General features: G+C 40.3%; 2 protein-coding genes across 12 annotated transcripts; one reads left to right on the top strand and one right to left on the bottom strand.

The window, feature by feature from the left end:
- Positions 1-1,675: 1,675 nt before the first annotated feature.
- LOC107275273 (U-box domain-containing protein 57-like) lies at positions 1,676-4,238 on the top strand. The gene is made up of 3 exons (XM_066308999.1): positions 1,676-2,230; positions 2,408-2,498; positions 3,871-4,238. Exons 1-3 carry the CDS (start codon positions 1,829-1,831, stop codon positions 3,876-3,878), a joined length of 501 nt encoding a protein of 166 aa, XP_066165096.1. The 5' UTR covers positions 1,676-1,828; the 3' UTR covers positions 3,879-4,238.
- Positions 4,239-6,461: 2,223 nt separating this feature from the next.
- Positions 6,462-15,407, bottom strand: LOC4333145 (mediator of RNA polymerase II transcription subunit 8). Of its 11 annotated transcripts, none has more exons than XM_015775361.3 (17): positions 15,012-15,407; positions 14,764-14,888; positions 13,862-13,986; positions 13,573-13,756; positions 13,330-13,437; positions 13,049-13,116; positions 12,468-12,728; positions 12,206-12,259; positions 11,900-12,106; positions 11,622-11,748; positions 9,037-10,846; positions 8,649-8,774; positions 8,456-8,503; positions 8,133-8,357; positions 7,390-7,952; positions 7,078-7,194; positions 6,462-6,945 (listed from the first exon to the last, which is right to left on the bottom strand). In XM_015775361.3, the coding sequence occupies exons 1-11, from the start codon at positions 15,233-15,235 to the stop codon at positions 10,680-10,682; spliced, it is 1,650 nt and encodes a 549-aa protein (XP_015630847.1). In that variant the 5' UTR covers positions 15,236-15,407; the 3' UTR covers positions 6,462-6,945; positions 7,078-7,194; positions 7,390-7,952; positions 8,133-8,357; positions 8,456-8,503; positions 8,649-8,774; positions 9,037-10,679. The 11 variants fall into 11 exon arrangements, with proteins under 11 accessions (XP_015630847.1, XP_066164485.1, XP_015630845.1 ...); XM_066308388.1 differs by having other exon boundaries at positions 7,390-7,747; XM_015775359.3 differs by having other exon boundaries at positions 8,133-8,503.
- Positions 15,408-15,564: the final 157 nt, after the last annotated feature.

The following is a 15,564-nucleotide window of genomic DNA, read 5'->3' as shown; positions in this document are numbered from 1 at the left end:
TACATACTTAATGAATGCAGGTATTTTATTTGTGCAATTTTATGCAGAAGATTTTTCTTTACGATGATTAGTTTATGCAAACTTTTGGATATAATATAACTCTTTAGAAACTGTAAAATCTAGTCATTTTGGTGGTAGATCCAAATAACAACTGTCAATGTTACATCTGTAAAATCTGATGAGAGAGTGGCTTTGGTAGTCCAAGGAAAGTGACAATGAAATCTCAATAAAAGATAAGTAAAATAAAACAGAGTAATACTTGTTCCTGCTTATTATTACCTCAGCGGCATGTGGACCTGCATTAGTAATTTATGACACCATAATTCTACATGACCTCACAAGTTTGGTTATTGCTTCCTAAATCCCAAGATAAAAATGGCTAAAGAAGTTAACATTTTTTGTGAGCACCCCCAAAGAAAATTATAAATTGCAAGCGATGCTCAAATACTTGTACTTCTTTTATTGTTTTATTTTTGGATTTTTTTTGAAAATGTAAACATGAAATGGAAGCCCTTACGTTAGTCCTTTCATTTCATGTTTACTTTAATCCCCATGCTTATTTTATGTAGACATACAAGGTTCACCAATAAGCTTATAAGCACAACTTTTGTCAAGCTTAGCGGCTTTGTAGTTTAAGCGTTTCATTTTTCAATGCCATTCTTTCTCCTTTTATCTTTTATAATCTCTGGAAATTAAATTTCATTTTTTTAGAAAAAATGAATATTACACCTATCATGTTTCCACATTTTAATTTCTTCTTTTGTGTGTCCCTGTGTAAATTTTGTACTTTTACTTGCTAAGGAGTATTCTTTAGTGACCGGCTTCTAGTGGACTAAGCTACGCACTGTTCAGGTTGTTTTTTTTTGTGTTGGGGGGGGGGGGGGGGGCAAGTTGATGTTCTGTATAATTAGGGTGAACAAGTGCACTTTTTTGTTAACTTTGATCTCTTATAGATTGCTCTTTTGTACTTTACCAAACATATATGAATTACATGTAGGAAGAAGAATGGAAGAGACACATTTTAGAAGAGGAGATTGCTGTGTTAAAACGCCAGGCTGATACAGATCGGCTTCAGAAAGATGAGAGCATGACAGGTATATCAGCAGAACAATCTTTTTTTCTTGTTTTGAACTGAATGATAAATTAACACAGCAATATATAAACCCCATCTTTGTAATGAAGTGTGTGATCAGTTGAAACATGAACGAGACAATGCTGTGCGACAAGTGAATGAATTATGTGATCAGAGCACACCTGTCATTCTCAATTTCTCTCGCAAGGACTTGGAGCAAGCAATAGAACATTTCAAAAATACTGGTGATTTTGGTGATACTGAATATGGGCACTTATATAAAGGCATGATACACTATACCATCGTGGCAATCAAGCTGTCTAGTTCCCAAAGCTTATTTCAACAAGAGGTAACCTGGTCCACTTGTGATGCTTGGTGTTAGTTGATTCCATTAGTAATGTGAGATTATTGCACATTTCTATTCTTCGGCAATGGAGACATCCAAATATTATCACAATCATCGGAGCGTGCTCAGAGGCCTTCGCTCTAATATATGAATGGTTACCTAATGGGAATCTTGAAGACCGCATTGTTTGCACAAATAATTCTCCACCTCTCTCATGGCACAACCGCACACAGATCATTGGGGAGATTTGTTGTGCTCTGCTTTTCCTTCATTCGAACAAGCCTACTGCCTTGGTCCATAGTGATCTCAGGCCTTGCAACATCCTCATTGATGCCAACTACAGAAGCAAGCTCTGCAACTTTGGTTTGTCCAACCTGTTTCTGCAGCCTGGGACCTGCCCGCCAAACCTGATGGCAAGGCTGCCATACATGGACCCTGAGTTCAACACCACCGGGGAGCTCACAACACTCTCTGATGTCTACTCGCTGGGTGTTATCATCCTACAGCTCTTGACCGAAATGCCCCCCTTAACTCTATCAGAGAAAGTTGCAGAGGCATTGGAGAGTGATAGCTTGCACTTGCTGATAGATAAATCTGCAGGGGACTGGCCGTACATTCAAGCCAAACAGTTAGCACTCATTGGCCTTAGCTGCACTGAAATGACGAGGAAGAAACGGCCTGATCTCTTAACCAAAGTGTGGAAAGTTGTTGAGCCCCTGACGAGGAAGCCTCTTGCAGCCACCTGGCCATACTTGCAATCAGCAACAGGAGATAGTTGTGTCCCTTCTGCTTTCATTTGTCCAATCAGCCTGGTAAATAAATCTGTAATCATCATTTTTGTAGCTTCAATTCTGGATATATGCTCCCAAGGTCTTTTCCATGTAGTGCCTACAACTTGTGAATATCCTTTTCTGTTTTCCTTGAAATGTTCAGTGATCAAAATTTTAATGGTGCATGTGTGATATGTTACTCTCTTGTTGATATTTCAGGAGATCATGAAAGATCCTCAAATGGCATCTGATGGATTCACCTATGAAGCAGAAGCCATAAGAAGCTGGTTTGATAGAGGGAATATATTAGGTCTCCGATGACAAACTTGGTCCTTCCCAATCTCACTCTCATCCCTAATCTTGTCCTCTTTTCTTCCATCCATGAGTATCTTCAGCAGCAGCAGCAGCCGGATTCCTGACCCTGCTTACCAACAACAGCTGTTTGGTACCTAATTTCTTAAATGAGAATTTTCCTTTTGAAAGTAACAACATGAGGGCTGTTGTGATCTCAGATTCTCAGTTAGGTAGGAAACTGTGAAGAACAAATGGAATGTTGAGCAAATCAGGGGAAAATTTGTTAGACAAATGTTCAAACAAAAAAAATAGAATTTTTGACTGGTAACCAGGCATTATAGTTTCAACTTTAAAATTTAGAGTAGATTTTAGTTAACCCCATATTTAATAGCCAAAGTGCAGAAATCCTTTGGTATTATAACTTGTAGCGCACATAACCATTATGGTCCTAAGGTTTGATAAAGTACACTCCTGTTTAAATTCCAGAGAATATAAGTATATACTGATTACATGTCTGCGCATACATACTTTTTCGTGCATAGTGCCTATAAAGTTTTTGAATTATTTATTTTTATATGGAGATTACTAATTTAACTCTTCATTATTTATAAACAATATTAGTGTTCAAGTCTTTAAGATATGCTCTGTTGTGTGAAACCTTAGAACATAAAAACCTTAGGATCCGGGATTCTCCACAACTTTGATCATAACACTTGGTTCTTAAACCTTTTAAATTTGAATTCATGACTTAATATTGTATAAGTATTACATGGCCAGAAGTGTCCAGATGTGCTGGGAACGTTTGCTGGCAATTCAGAAGTGCTACGATTTTTGGAACTATATTCAGACCTCATTGTTTCGGTTATGCTTATGATTATAAGCCAAAATTTGAATTTTCAAATTTTAATTTTGAAGTTGATTTTGTTGTTTTTCTTGTTGTAGTTTATTTTACAGAATTTGCTTTTGAATCGCTATGGACACATATATAAAAGTTTTACCCACAAATTAATTTTTTGGTTGCTAATAAACGGGCGGATAAGCATATAAATAAACAAACGATGAGGCCTGAAAGTATCAAAGAGTAGTAGGCTCTTAACTAGCTCTGGATGTTGTTATGATTCTGATATCCATACTTAACTAGTAATTTCTTAGGCATAATAACAAGACTGTAATTGCGCGTGTGGGAATATTGGAATAGTATTATATGCGGTTCTTAATCGAGAACATCACTTCTCCACTCAGAGATGTTTTTCTTTCCGTATCTGATGACCGGACTATTACTGTTGTTCTTTACTTTGCGATGAATTAGAATGTCTTATGCGGTATCAGCTATTTATCTATGTATACATATAATTTTATTGGAGACATTAATTTTTCCTAAACTGTAGGTTACTAGGCATCGAAGAGACAAGGAAAGCTAGAGACAATGGTGACTTCGCTGCAGGTGGCTGTGGAAACTTTTGAGGCCTTCCTGAACTGTAGGCTGATGTTCAGTGTAGTTTTAGTTAGTTTAGTTGGTAATTGAGATAGAATTGATAGAGAGATCATTAGTTTAGTTCCCGCGTGACCGGTGAAACTGCTGTTTTGGTGGTATCCTCTGCTTGTAATCAATGGTGCAGTAGTAGGGCTGTTAACAAGTCGTGTTATGCTTTTGTTTAGTGTTGCACTTAGCATGTAATTAAGCTGGTGTCCCTTGCATGAACTTTGCCTCCCATCATTTGCTTTTCAGCTTAATTATTATAAGCCGTTGCCGAGATTTGGATTTTAAAACTTGGTGATGAATTTAGTTTTTCTTTTATCATAGTTTATTTTTTTACATTAGCTTTTAAATCGCTAATAACACGTATACAAACATTTAATCTATAAATTATTAGTTTTCGGCTCATAAGCTGTTATTCTTGGCTGCTTTATTCAAAGCAGGGTCCTCGCACCTATGGTCTAAACTCTAAAATGAAGGCCGTTCCAGCATAAAAATGATTGCAAACTCATCAATTACTCTCTAATCTGGATGCTTTTTAGTGCAAAGCTCCATATTTGTACCGTGGACAAAAATTAATCAACATGCTTCTAGAGCTACTGTCGATTAAGAAAAGCAAAGGCAAATTATGCATATGTTGTTTACTTGATCATTGATTACACGGGATTTATTCACTCGTACATGTATACTCCAGACGGAGAGGGAGGAAGAGAAGAAGAAGAGAAAATAAGAAGGAAGAAGAAGAAGAAATACAGAAGAATAGGAAGAAGCATGGAAGAAGTAGAAAAGCTAGCTACGCTAGTAAGTCTATCCATCTGCATATTGGAGGCCGACATTGTGGCTTGATGCGATTTCCCCATAAGTATAGATATTCTCTGATTTGATGTGTCACATTTGCCGTGGTAAGATCTTGCTGCTGGAATGTTCTATGGTTGCATGCTTTTCATAAGTTGTGTGCGCAGGCGCCAAAGCATATTGGCCATCCAGGTTTGAGATGCGGGGGCGTAATTGTCAGGACTTGCTCAACGAAGTGAAGAACGTCTGTGCTTTGAGTTGCCTGTTCAGAGATGTTGAGTTTCTTCCAAACCTCAGAAGCTAGCCGGCAGCGCAATATGATATGATATGTTGTTTCAATGGTAGGGCAGATAGCACAATGTGGATCAGATGCCCAGCATTTCTTTACCCTACTATCATTTGTGTTCAGTCTTCCTCGAAAGGCAAGCCAAAGAAAAATTTTACAAGTGTTTGGTATTTGCTTTAATCCATATGAAAGGAGCTGAGCGCCAGAGAATGCCATGATATGTTATAAGCCTGTAGTATTAGTCGTGTGATATCAATGAGTGCAAGTAGATTGGGTAATATAACTTATTTCTTTTGTTCCAAAATATAACAATTTTTAGACTTAGGAATTTATCGCGAAATATAATAACTTCTCCACTGAAATTCTCTCTCTAAACAATCACAACCCTTCGCCTTTCAATTTCCCAAAGTACATTCACTTCTCATCCAATCGTAATCCAAACTGAGCTAAGTTAAAACTTGCTAGTATATATTGTTTATAGTGCAAACTTAATATCAGAACTAATGTAAAATAAAGTGATATACGTAAAGCCATAGCAACCTCGTGCATTCACACGTGTCGACGACTGGTCGATTCTGGTTGGATATGCTCTGTTGCTAGCAAGCGACGATCGATTAGTCCAACCGCTTTACCTCTACACTTGGACATTGGAGTTTTAAAGACTACGAATTCATGTGGTACGAAGAAACGGAGTAATGGGGTTTCGCACCGCACGTGCGAAGAAAGTAGAAATCCCACTTGTACACAAAAGAAGAGAACAGCGCTAGTGTAGCAACTTGGTGTGGTGACAAAGATTGAAAAATGACAGCTTCGTTCGCATGAGCTCGACCCGTGCCACCATAATGTCCAGGGGTGAGCAGCCATCCCCTGTGCAGATGTAAAACATCCAGGAAATATTTTACCACAACATCCAGGAAAGTAATTTGTCAGACCTGTGTGTGATGTTTCAGTTGACTAGTTATCGTGCACTTGCACGTTTTGGTATTATATATATAAAAGATAGAATAATAAATATAACTTATCTATGTAGTGCACTTTTCAAGAATAAAAAGTAAATGTTTTATAGATCATGAAAATCATCATTTGAACTCTAGCCTGATTTCTGAGTAGCATGCTCTTTTGTATTCATGTCCACGTAGAACACATCACTATAGAATACATAATGTTGCCCTCAAATTATAGCATTATCTACCATCATTAGCTAATGAGACCACTTGGAGTCCTGGACAAAACAACTCCAACATGCCAATCTGAGTGATAGAAATTGGTCAGCAAGTTCAGAAATTGAACTCAGAAATAAACCAATATGTCACAATATAAACTTCAGGCACATCACCGGTTAAAATTAGTCAGCAAGTTCAGCAAATGAACTCAGAAATTAACCGGCATGTCAGAATATTAAGTTCAGGTACAACCCAGGATAAGATCATAAAATAATATAGCAAATGTTCCCAATTATGTTTCTGAATTGTCCTTCCAATAAAAATTTCAAGTGTTGCAGTCCTTCCCAAATCAAATAAGTTTACAAGATCCCAATCAGAGACGTATTTTCATATACATCAGTCATGTTTGCACAAAATTATTTCACCCCATGTAACTAAACAGTGGCAATTAGCAGATCATCGAGACCTCTCTTACAAGCAGCAACTCATCTATTATTTGTCAAGACAAAGCCAAGCTCATAATCCACATCAGGTTATCCTCCAGATATCATCGAACATTTGGTGTAAACAATATGATCCTCCAGATATCATCGAACACTTGGTGTAAACAATATGATACTCCAGCCATGCTCCGTAGTCCTCCAGAAACAACCAGGTTCAATAGTCCAGTGAAAAAAAAAAATAAAGAACAGGGCCAGCAGAAGAATCTGAACATGGTACTCTCAATGCAACCACATTCTACCTGTACAAATAATATTAAGTACTCAATCAGAAAATAATATTTGGCAAGATTATTTGAAATACTCTTGTGCATCAGTACATCAGGTTTTCCTCCATATCAATGAACACTTGGTGTAAACAATATGATACTCACCATCCATGCAACCTGGTCCTCCAGAAACAACCAAGCTCAATAGTCCAATGAATAATATAAAGAACTGGGCCTTCAGAAGAATCTGAACATGGTATTCTCTAATCAACCTTAGACAATCTGCAGATATAATATTAATTACTCAATCAAAATGTAATATTTGGCAAAATTAATTGAAATACCATTAAGTGACAGGAGCAAGTTTTAAAACATTAATAGCAAGTGACAGGTGCACAATTAAATCATTAGATGAGTGAACCTTCAATTTCAGGAAAGTAGAAAGTCATGTTGACATGAATATAAAGAATCTCATACCTGTTCAGAATAAAACATCTCGATATACAATGTTCTTTGTGCTTTTTCCAGTGGGGTCAATGTCTATCCTTGGCTTGGCCAAAATTCTGGTTGTCCCCCTCGAGACACCCCTAGAGAGTGCAACGTAGAGTTGATCATGAGAGAAAACAGGTTCAGGGAGATAGATTGCCACATTTGGGATTGTCTGTCCTTGAGCTTTGTTGATAGTCATTGCAAAACTAAGACGGATGGGAAACTGCTTCCGCTTGAACTTAAAAGGCAATTGAAGATCCTCCGAGGGGTGCAATGGAATCCGTGGTATGAAGACCCTCTTCCCAGCATGTGCACCACCGACAATCTCAGCACTAATGGAATAATTCTGAAATGCTCTAATCATAAGCCTAGTTCCATTGCACAACCCGTTGTGCAGGTCGAGATTGCGCAGCAATATGACAAGACAATAACTTTGTCCTTTAAAAGATGTGGCAATCCATTTGGTGTGAGTGAATTCAGGTACTCAAATTTATAGAAATTGGGCAAAACGTGGAATATTTTGTTCCATTAACCTAATTTACAAATCGCTCCTGAAAATGAAGAACAACATTACCTAGTGCATTTTGCATAAGTGACCATTAACATTTAAAGCTTATACATATTATATTTGAAGGTTGATTTTTGTTTATAGCGTTTGCTCATTCTGACGATGTTATTTAGTATACACACATCAACTTCACTATAGAACAAATAATGGTTTTAAGCTGTACCTTTCTCAGCTCTTCTGAAGATCGATTGCAAGACCTTCTTTCCTTGAAATGATAACGGTATGAAGTTAAAACTTAAAACCAGCAATGGATTCTTCACAGGGTACACAATTTTCGGTTATCAAATCTGCTCCATATGCGCCAACTACCATTCTGAATTCCTGATACTTCCATTACACATGTTTAATTCTTAGCCTTGCTTTAGCTTTATCCACCTGAAAACTTATACTACCATATATACAAAATTGAAATGTTAGTTCTCACAGCCATCCCTGATACTTCCATTACACATGTTTAATTCTTAGCCTTGCTTTAGCTTTATCCACCTGAAAACTTATACTATCTTGTTCTGCTACCAACCACCTGAGGAAGCTCTACCATATATACAAAATTGAAATGTTAGTTCTCACAGCCATCCATTAATGGAACCCATCTACAGTCACACAAAAATATATAGCTCTAAAGTAGTAGGACCAGTGAAGTAGTGAGCCACACAGAAGTATCATGTTTACTGCATACCTTATTCTTGTCTATTCGCGTTTCTTAAGTGCAAAAGCCTTCAGAAATGATGTCCAAGACTAAATCATGTTTTCCTGTTTATTGGATTTTTCTTTTGTGCTCCAATTGGCTAAGAAGCAAGGTCACCTGAAATGACAAACACTAAATCAGACTATATATGGCCCAATAGAAGTACAGAATAAATATATTTAGATAAAAGAAAATGTGAAAAAGAAATTAGTCAACAACAATTGGCAGCAAATGAGTGAACTCATCAACCGTGCAGTGAATCAAATGAAAGACCATAAGGGACGACAATCTAGTAATTGTTGATGATCACAGAAATAAAGAAGAAAAATAAGAGGCAGGCAGCCCAACAGCAACAAACGGGCTTGATATGGCTATTTACCCTGTCATTGCAGAAAATTGCAGTGTAGGGTTTCATGTATTTTCCATTTCAGTAAGAAAGGAACTGTTATTTTTCGCCTGAATAAAAAAGATAAGAGACCAGGCATGGTTGAATTTGCTCTATGTAAGATAATCTGCAAGATATTCAACATGACAACTATAATGTTAGTATGTATGAAACTGCAGCACCAATCACGTAATATATAGCCTGCAATTATCCACAAAGGTAAAGAAGAACCGAATAACATAACTAAAAGGAGATGCATACCATTAAGCTTGAATAAGAAAATTCAGCTAGAGAACTAATGGGGAAAATTCACAAAGAGGAAAAAAGGGGATTGAAAAGAGTCGATTTGAGTTGAATCAGGTATCACCAACATAAGAGAGGGAGGCGCACGGCTGGGAGGCCTAGCTGCTGAGTCTATCCTCTTCCAACGGTGGCAACACTGGAGGACTCACAGAGCAGCGACAAAGATGGAGGCTCAGTGTCGGCGGAAGGCTTGACCACCGTGGCTCGACGGGGTGGCGTCGCCAGCGGAGCCCTGGACCACTGAGGCACCGATTGCAGGGCGATGGCGGAGCTGCGACGCTGGTGGGAGGATGCACAACCAGGGCGAGACGGGGCAGCGGCACTGGTGGAAACCCTGGACCACCAGGATACTGATTGCGGTGACGACGGCGGCGGAAGTGCGGATGATGACGGATGGCGCAACAACGTTCAAAGGCGCGGCGGCGGCGTTATCGTGATTAGGGGAGCCACCGCGGGATTAGCGCGATGGAGCCTTGGTGGTCCACGCGTGGGGAATTTTGTGAGTTGCCATGGCGCGATTTGTGTGGCCGATGGGGAAGACCGCGGCTCCGGCTGTGGAAGGGGACGATGGCGACGTATGGGCGGCGGCGTCCGGGCAGCGGTGGAAGGGTACGACGGCGGCGTCTAGGCGGCGGCGGAAGGGGACGATGGCGGCGTGCGCCACGCGGGGAGGAGCGAGGAGGCGAGGAGGAGAGGGGGAGCGAAGCAAGGGGACGACGGCGGAGCGGCGCCACGCAAGGAGGAGCGAGGAGGCGAGGAGGACCGAGGCGGAGTGGAGGAGGCAACGACGACGATTGGGAGAGCGCGTCGGATTTGAGGATTTGTCGTTGCGGCGATGGATTGAATGCGGCGGAGGCGGGGTGCGCAGCAGAGATGGCACAGGCTCGCGCGTGGACGGTGGAGAGGATAAGGTCGCTATAATCATTGGAATCGGTGGAGCAAGGAGGATAGCGAAACGAATTGACGGTGGAGATGAGATGAGATAGTAGATGGACGGATGAGATGGGAGGTGATTTCACATGTAGGATTGCTAGGCACAACTCCTCCTTTTTATATTAGTATAGATGAGGCAGATTTACCATGAAACCCTTAAATCAATAGAGGACCGCATGAAGACATAAGACATAAGCATCCATCATTATAAGATAGATACAGCCAGCTGATATCACCAAACTAATGTGTCCATTGGTGATGCCCTGTAACAAGGAAGAAAGCAGCAGTTGCTGCTGTGCTATTTGGCCAGCCACACGACGTTTTGCCCTCTGCTGACGGCATGCATGGACTTAAGATATGGAAAATTCTTCCTCGGCCTAGCAAAACACTACTTGTTTGAATCATTGCTGGTTTTGCTGCCTCTGCTGGGGAAAGTTGGGATTTTGTGTCTGGTTCTGGAGGCCTGTCATGCCTTGTTGCAGGTTCTGAGCATTTGCTTGCATGTTAAATTGCTGCTGCTGCTGCATTCCCATCATGCTGGTAGAATTTGCGCCTCCCATACCAAACACTGTAATGGAGAGAATCGCTCGGTAAATATAAATATAACATTTGAAATAGTGAGGATTGAGGATAACTTCCTCACAAATTATTAGTACGGGAAAAGAATAGATGAATGGACAGTTCTAAATCATGAGCATTTAAAGACTTTCAACTAGTACTATTTCCAATACCACAAAGCTAGTGACTTGCCTGGACAAGACATAAATCTAGGAGATATAAAACATATATAGAATAACAGCATGCTAAAAATTTTACCAGAAATGCCCATGACTGTTTGTAGGTACAAATGTAACTACAAATATTGTACCTACAAGCTGAATCCTGCCTAACCTCACAATAGGATAAATAATCAGGAGCAATATATTTTGTTCCTCTGAGCTATGATCAGCATGTGGATAAATGCAATACCCAGTAATAATTAGCACATATATCTTCTGAGTTTACTAGTACCAAGTATGACAGTAACAGAACCAGCATAGCAGATAGTTGTATATAATCTCTCTAACAACTACTGTAGCTGAATGCCCATGCTTTGCTACGGCTAAAAGAAAATGTATTAATGTGTTACCAATTTTTTTGCTATAGGGAATATTCATCTTAATCTACTCTTTTATGTGGCTATCCATTTAGATTTGATCTTTAATATTAAGAAGTTCAAGGGGTAACCGCAAAATTTACAATGAGTAGATGGGGGGTGGCAGATTCACTGCCACCACCACTACCTTCTTTTAAAGGAGTATAGATAGTAAACAAAATTAAAAAGAATATAACACGGCACATACTTTGGTCAGTCAGCATTTGGGATGGATGGCTCCTTTGAGGATGCCCACCAGTCAAACTGTACTGATTAAGGCCTTGCATTTGTGGCAAAAGTGATTGTGATTGCATCGACCCAGGTATATTTGCCATCTAAATTCAAAAACAAAAATAAACAAGTTATACAAACATCAGGGGATTATTAAAAAGAAATCTAGAAGATAGATGACACTGAACAAACTAAAATATGTAGCAACTGACGTTTTTTTGCACTAAATTACTAAAAAGGAGGATGCTATCTAACCATCTGTGAGTTCGAAGATGCCTGTGCAGCAGTAAACATTGCACTGTTTGCAGCTCCAGTGAACTGGCTAATATGACTTCTTAGCTGATTTCCTTGGTTCAGTTGACTCTGGGACATGCCAGGTTGCATGCGCCCAGCTTGCATCTGCCTATTCTGATACTGTTGTGACAAGGCTTGATTGTACTGCATCTGCTGTTGGCCAGGGACCTATAAGGTTTTACAACAAGTTAAAAGGTTTGTAAGAAATTGTTACTGTTTCAGCAAGTAGAATACATAGAAAAGGGAAACAATCAGTGGTAGAATTACCTGTAATTTTTGTTGGGATTGGCCCTGCAGATCTTGTAGCTGAGGAATTGCGCTCTACAGGAAAAGTATGGAGAATCAAGCACTAGAAAAGGAAGGAACAATGCTTTGAAGTAAATGAAATGGAATAATTTTAAGACAGCAGCATAGAAAATGAAAAGAAATGTGCTTTTAATAGCTACATAACCTTTGGGTGCTGTGACAACTGAGATGATAAACCGTAACCCAGACAACAAAAAAGCCTCCGAAATAAAAATTACCTTACCTGTGCTAGCATCCCAGCAGCCGATGGTCTTAGTTGCTGTTGAGCATGTAGCTGCTGTTGCTGAGATGTTTGCATCAGTTTTTGCCTATGTTGTTGTGCCGTCAAATGCTGCTGGGGTGAAGGGGTGTTCATCATATTGGTCCCTGACCTAGGGGAGTTTGCATATGGCATTGGAGGAGTAGATACATTTTCAAAATTAGGCGTTCCTGTAGCTCCAGGTGATGGAGCAGGTCTGCCAAGTAACTGTCCTCCAGACACCTGCTATTAGAATGAAGGCCCAAATTTGAACATCAAGATAGAAACATCAAAGGCCTGCATGAGGTCAGGTTGGTGATTGCTCTTATGAAATGCAATTGTCTTAATAATAGTTCAAGGGAAAGCATTCTAACCAACACTTAATACAGTTGATCATAGAAAGGAATACCAATATACCATTACAAATTATATGGCAAATTGATACACGGGAAACAAAACATCTGCCTTTTGTAACTTTTTTTGCTTTCAGCCCAACTAGCAATAATATGGACATATTCTATTAATTTCGTAATGGTCAAAGCTGTTATTACTGGCACTAGACAAACCTGCATTGGATTTCCCTGGGCGTTGACAACATTAGGTACAAATGTTGAGGTATTTTTGGGGTACACACCTGCAAGTATAGACTCTAGTTATATGCTTTTGTTGAAGCATTGTGTGACATACAGACTGCACAAATGGCAACACTAAGGGTAGCAGCAAGTTATTGATTATTTTTATATAAAAAAACATCTAGAGCAGATGAACAACTCATTGATGCTATAGTTCCAATGCTCAAAACAAGGAGTGAACCATGGAGAATTGTAGGTATGTCACAGAAACAGACCAGAATTATCACCAAAATTATGTGCCCCATCTCCAAAAGGAAGTACGTCCACTAAATGGCTAGGAAGAGATGAATACATCTGCCTTTGGTCTCCCGGTACACGCAATCCTGGATAATCAGACTAAATCATCATGGACTATAAACAATGAAATTGTTACATAAAAGGAGAAGCTTATGCTAAAATTAAATTCAAAGTAATTTTTAAACTGATAGCTATATTAATACACCATTAATGCTTATCACCTTCACCATAATTTACCGCTGCTCTAAGTAGGCCTTCCTGCTCCTGTATCTTTGCAGCCTGTGCCTTGTCCAATGTAGGACCAAGATTTGCCCCCTGACGGGCTCCTAGACCATAATTCTTGCGACTTTCAGCAATTACTTTCTCAGCTGTTTCACATGCACTTCCAATCATATCTATCCTAGTCTGAAAGGAATAGCAGCAAGTCCCATTAAAATTAACAGATAATGAAAAGATCACGCAGGTATAATAAGCTACATAGGTTTGCATTTTCCAGACAGAAATAATCACCTTTAACTTTTCAATTTGTCCAGAAACTGTTAGATTCGTTATTCCAGACAACAAGTTGTCCCTCTTTGTAGCTTCTTCAGCTTCCATCTCAGGTAACAGCTTTGACGACAGCATTACAGGCAGTACTGCAGTACTCACGAATATCAAACAGGACTAACGATGTGGTAAAACTAGAAGCAGATGAACATGGGAACACAAATTGCGATGCATCCCAACCATATACAGCAACCGTGACCAATTAGCATCTTGTTAGGTCATTTTTAGATTCCTATCACACTTATCCCAGAAATAGGAAAGTGTTGACAAAAATGGCTACCCATGCTACATTAGGAATATCTTTACCAATTTACCCTAGGATAAAATTCGTTTAACTAAAGCCAATTAGCCATATCAGCCTGAAGTTTAATCTCAATATTTAAACCAAAGGAATAACTATTGCTAGGAAGTGAGAAAGGTCAACAATTGGTTCTTCATGTGTAAAACAACTCGTAAAAGAAATGACATGTATATATATGAACTACTCATTACCAAATGCAGCATAACCATAATATCTCATATATCCTTGTTGCTCATAACAGAAATCACATAGTATATTTCTTGGTTCTCATAACAGGTGACCTGTCTTCTCATCTGGCTTTGGGCACCATTGAACATGAGAAGACTCTGTTTGGTAAGGTCATGGAATCAAAAGTGGTCTGCTTAGCTGGGTAGCGTGTAACAGCTGCCCAAGGCAATATTTTGTGAAGGTTTGAACTACGCAGAGCAATTCCATTCTACATTATGTTCATGTATTCTTCTTCCCACAAACTTTATGCTTGTGGATCTACCTAACTAGTGTGGTTATTACTGATATAGCGATCGATTGGTGACACAAGAGAAGAGAAGTGGAACAGCAAGCATACTGGCAGCGTTTTCGGCATTAACGTTTCGGGGGTAGACCACAAACACCTTGGACACCTTCTTGATGTCCTCCACGATATTGAAGAGCTCCATGCTCACCATCGAGAATTGCCCAAGCACATCCTGCCTGCCATACACGCACCACGGCACGAATCAGCATTGCATAAACCCTAGAAAGGGGAAGCTGAATCCTCTACAGAGTCCAGCGGGCGATCGGGGGATGGGGGAATGGAGGTGAGGCAAGTACTACCACTTGGGGGAGGCGTTGGGGTTGGCGCGGGCGATGGCGTCGAAGTCCTCGAGGATGCGGGAGATGGCCTTGTACAGGCCCACGGCGCGCGCCCGCATCCCCTCCAGGTTCAGCTGCTGCTGCACCCCGGCGCTGAGCCGCTCCGTCCGTGGCTGCTGGTCCCCTCCTACGGGCGCCGCCGGGTTCGGCGCCCCGGCGGCCGCCCCTAGCGCCGCCGCGTCCATCCGAGCTCGCCGGATCTGCTGCGTGGAGGAGCTCGCGGGAGTTGGGGGGCTTCACAGGAGGCGGAGATGGCTTCACGCCGGCGGCGGAGGCGGCGGAGATGGGCCGTCGGAGTTAGTAGGGCGGCGCCGGAGAATTTGAGTGTTGGAGAGAGGGAGACCGCGAGATGAGGACGGGAGGGGGAGGTGGTTTTTCCCCGTTTTCACGAAAACCGGTAAAATCGGCTCAAAGTTTGTTAAAGAAAAAAAGAAAAGGTTCGCTTTGAATATTTTTTTTCAATAAAAACTTACCAAAGAAAACCGAGCAATTTGTGTTGTCCTGTAAACCATGG

This window comes from Oryza sativa, chromosome 3, assembly GCF_034140825.1.
Source record: "Oryza sativa Japonica Group chromosome 3, ASM3414082v1".
Lineage (NCBI taxonomy): Eukaryota > Viridiplantae > Streptophyta > Magnoliopsida > Poales > Poaceae > Oryza > Oryza sativa.
The sequence above is the reverse complement of the archived record's forward strand: the minus strand, read 5'-3'. Positions and strand labels throughout refer to the sequence as shown.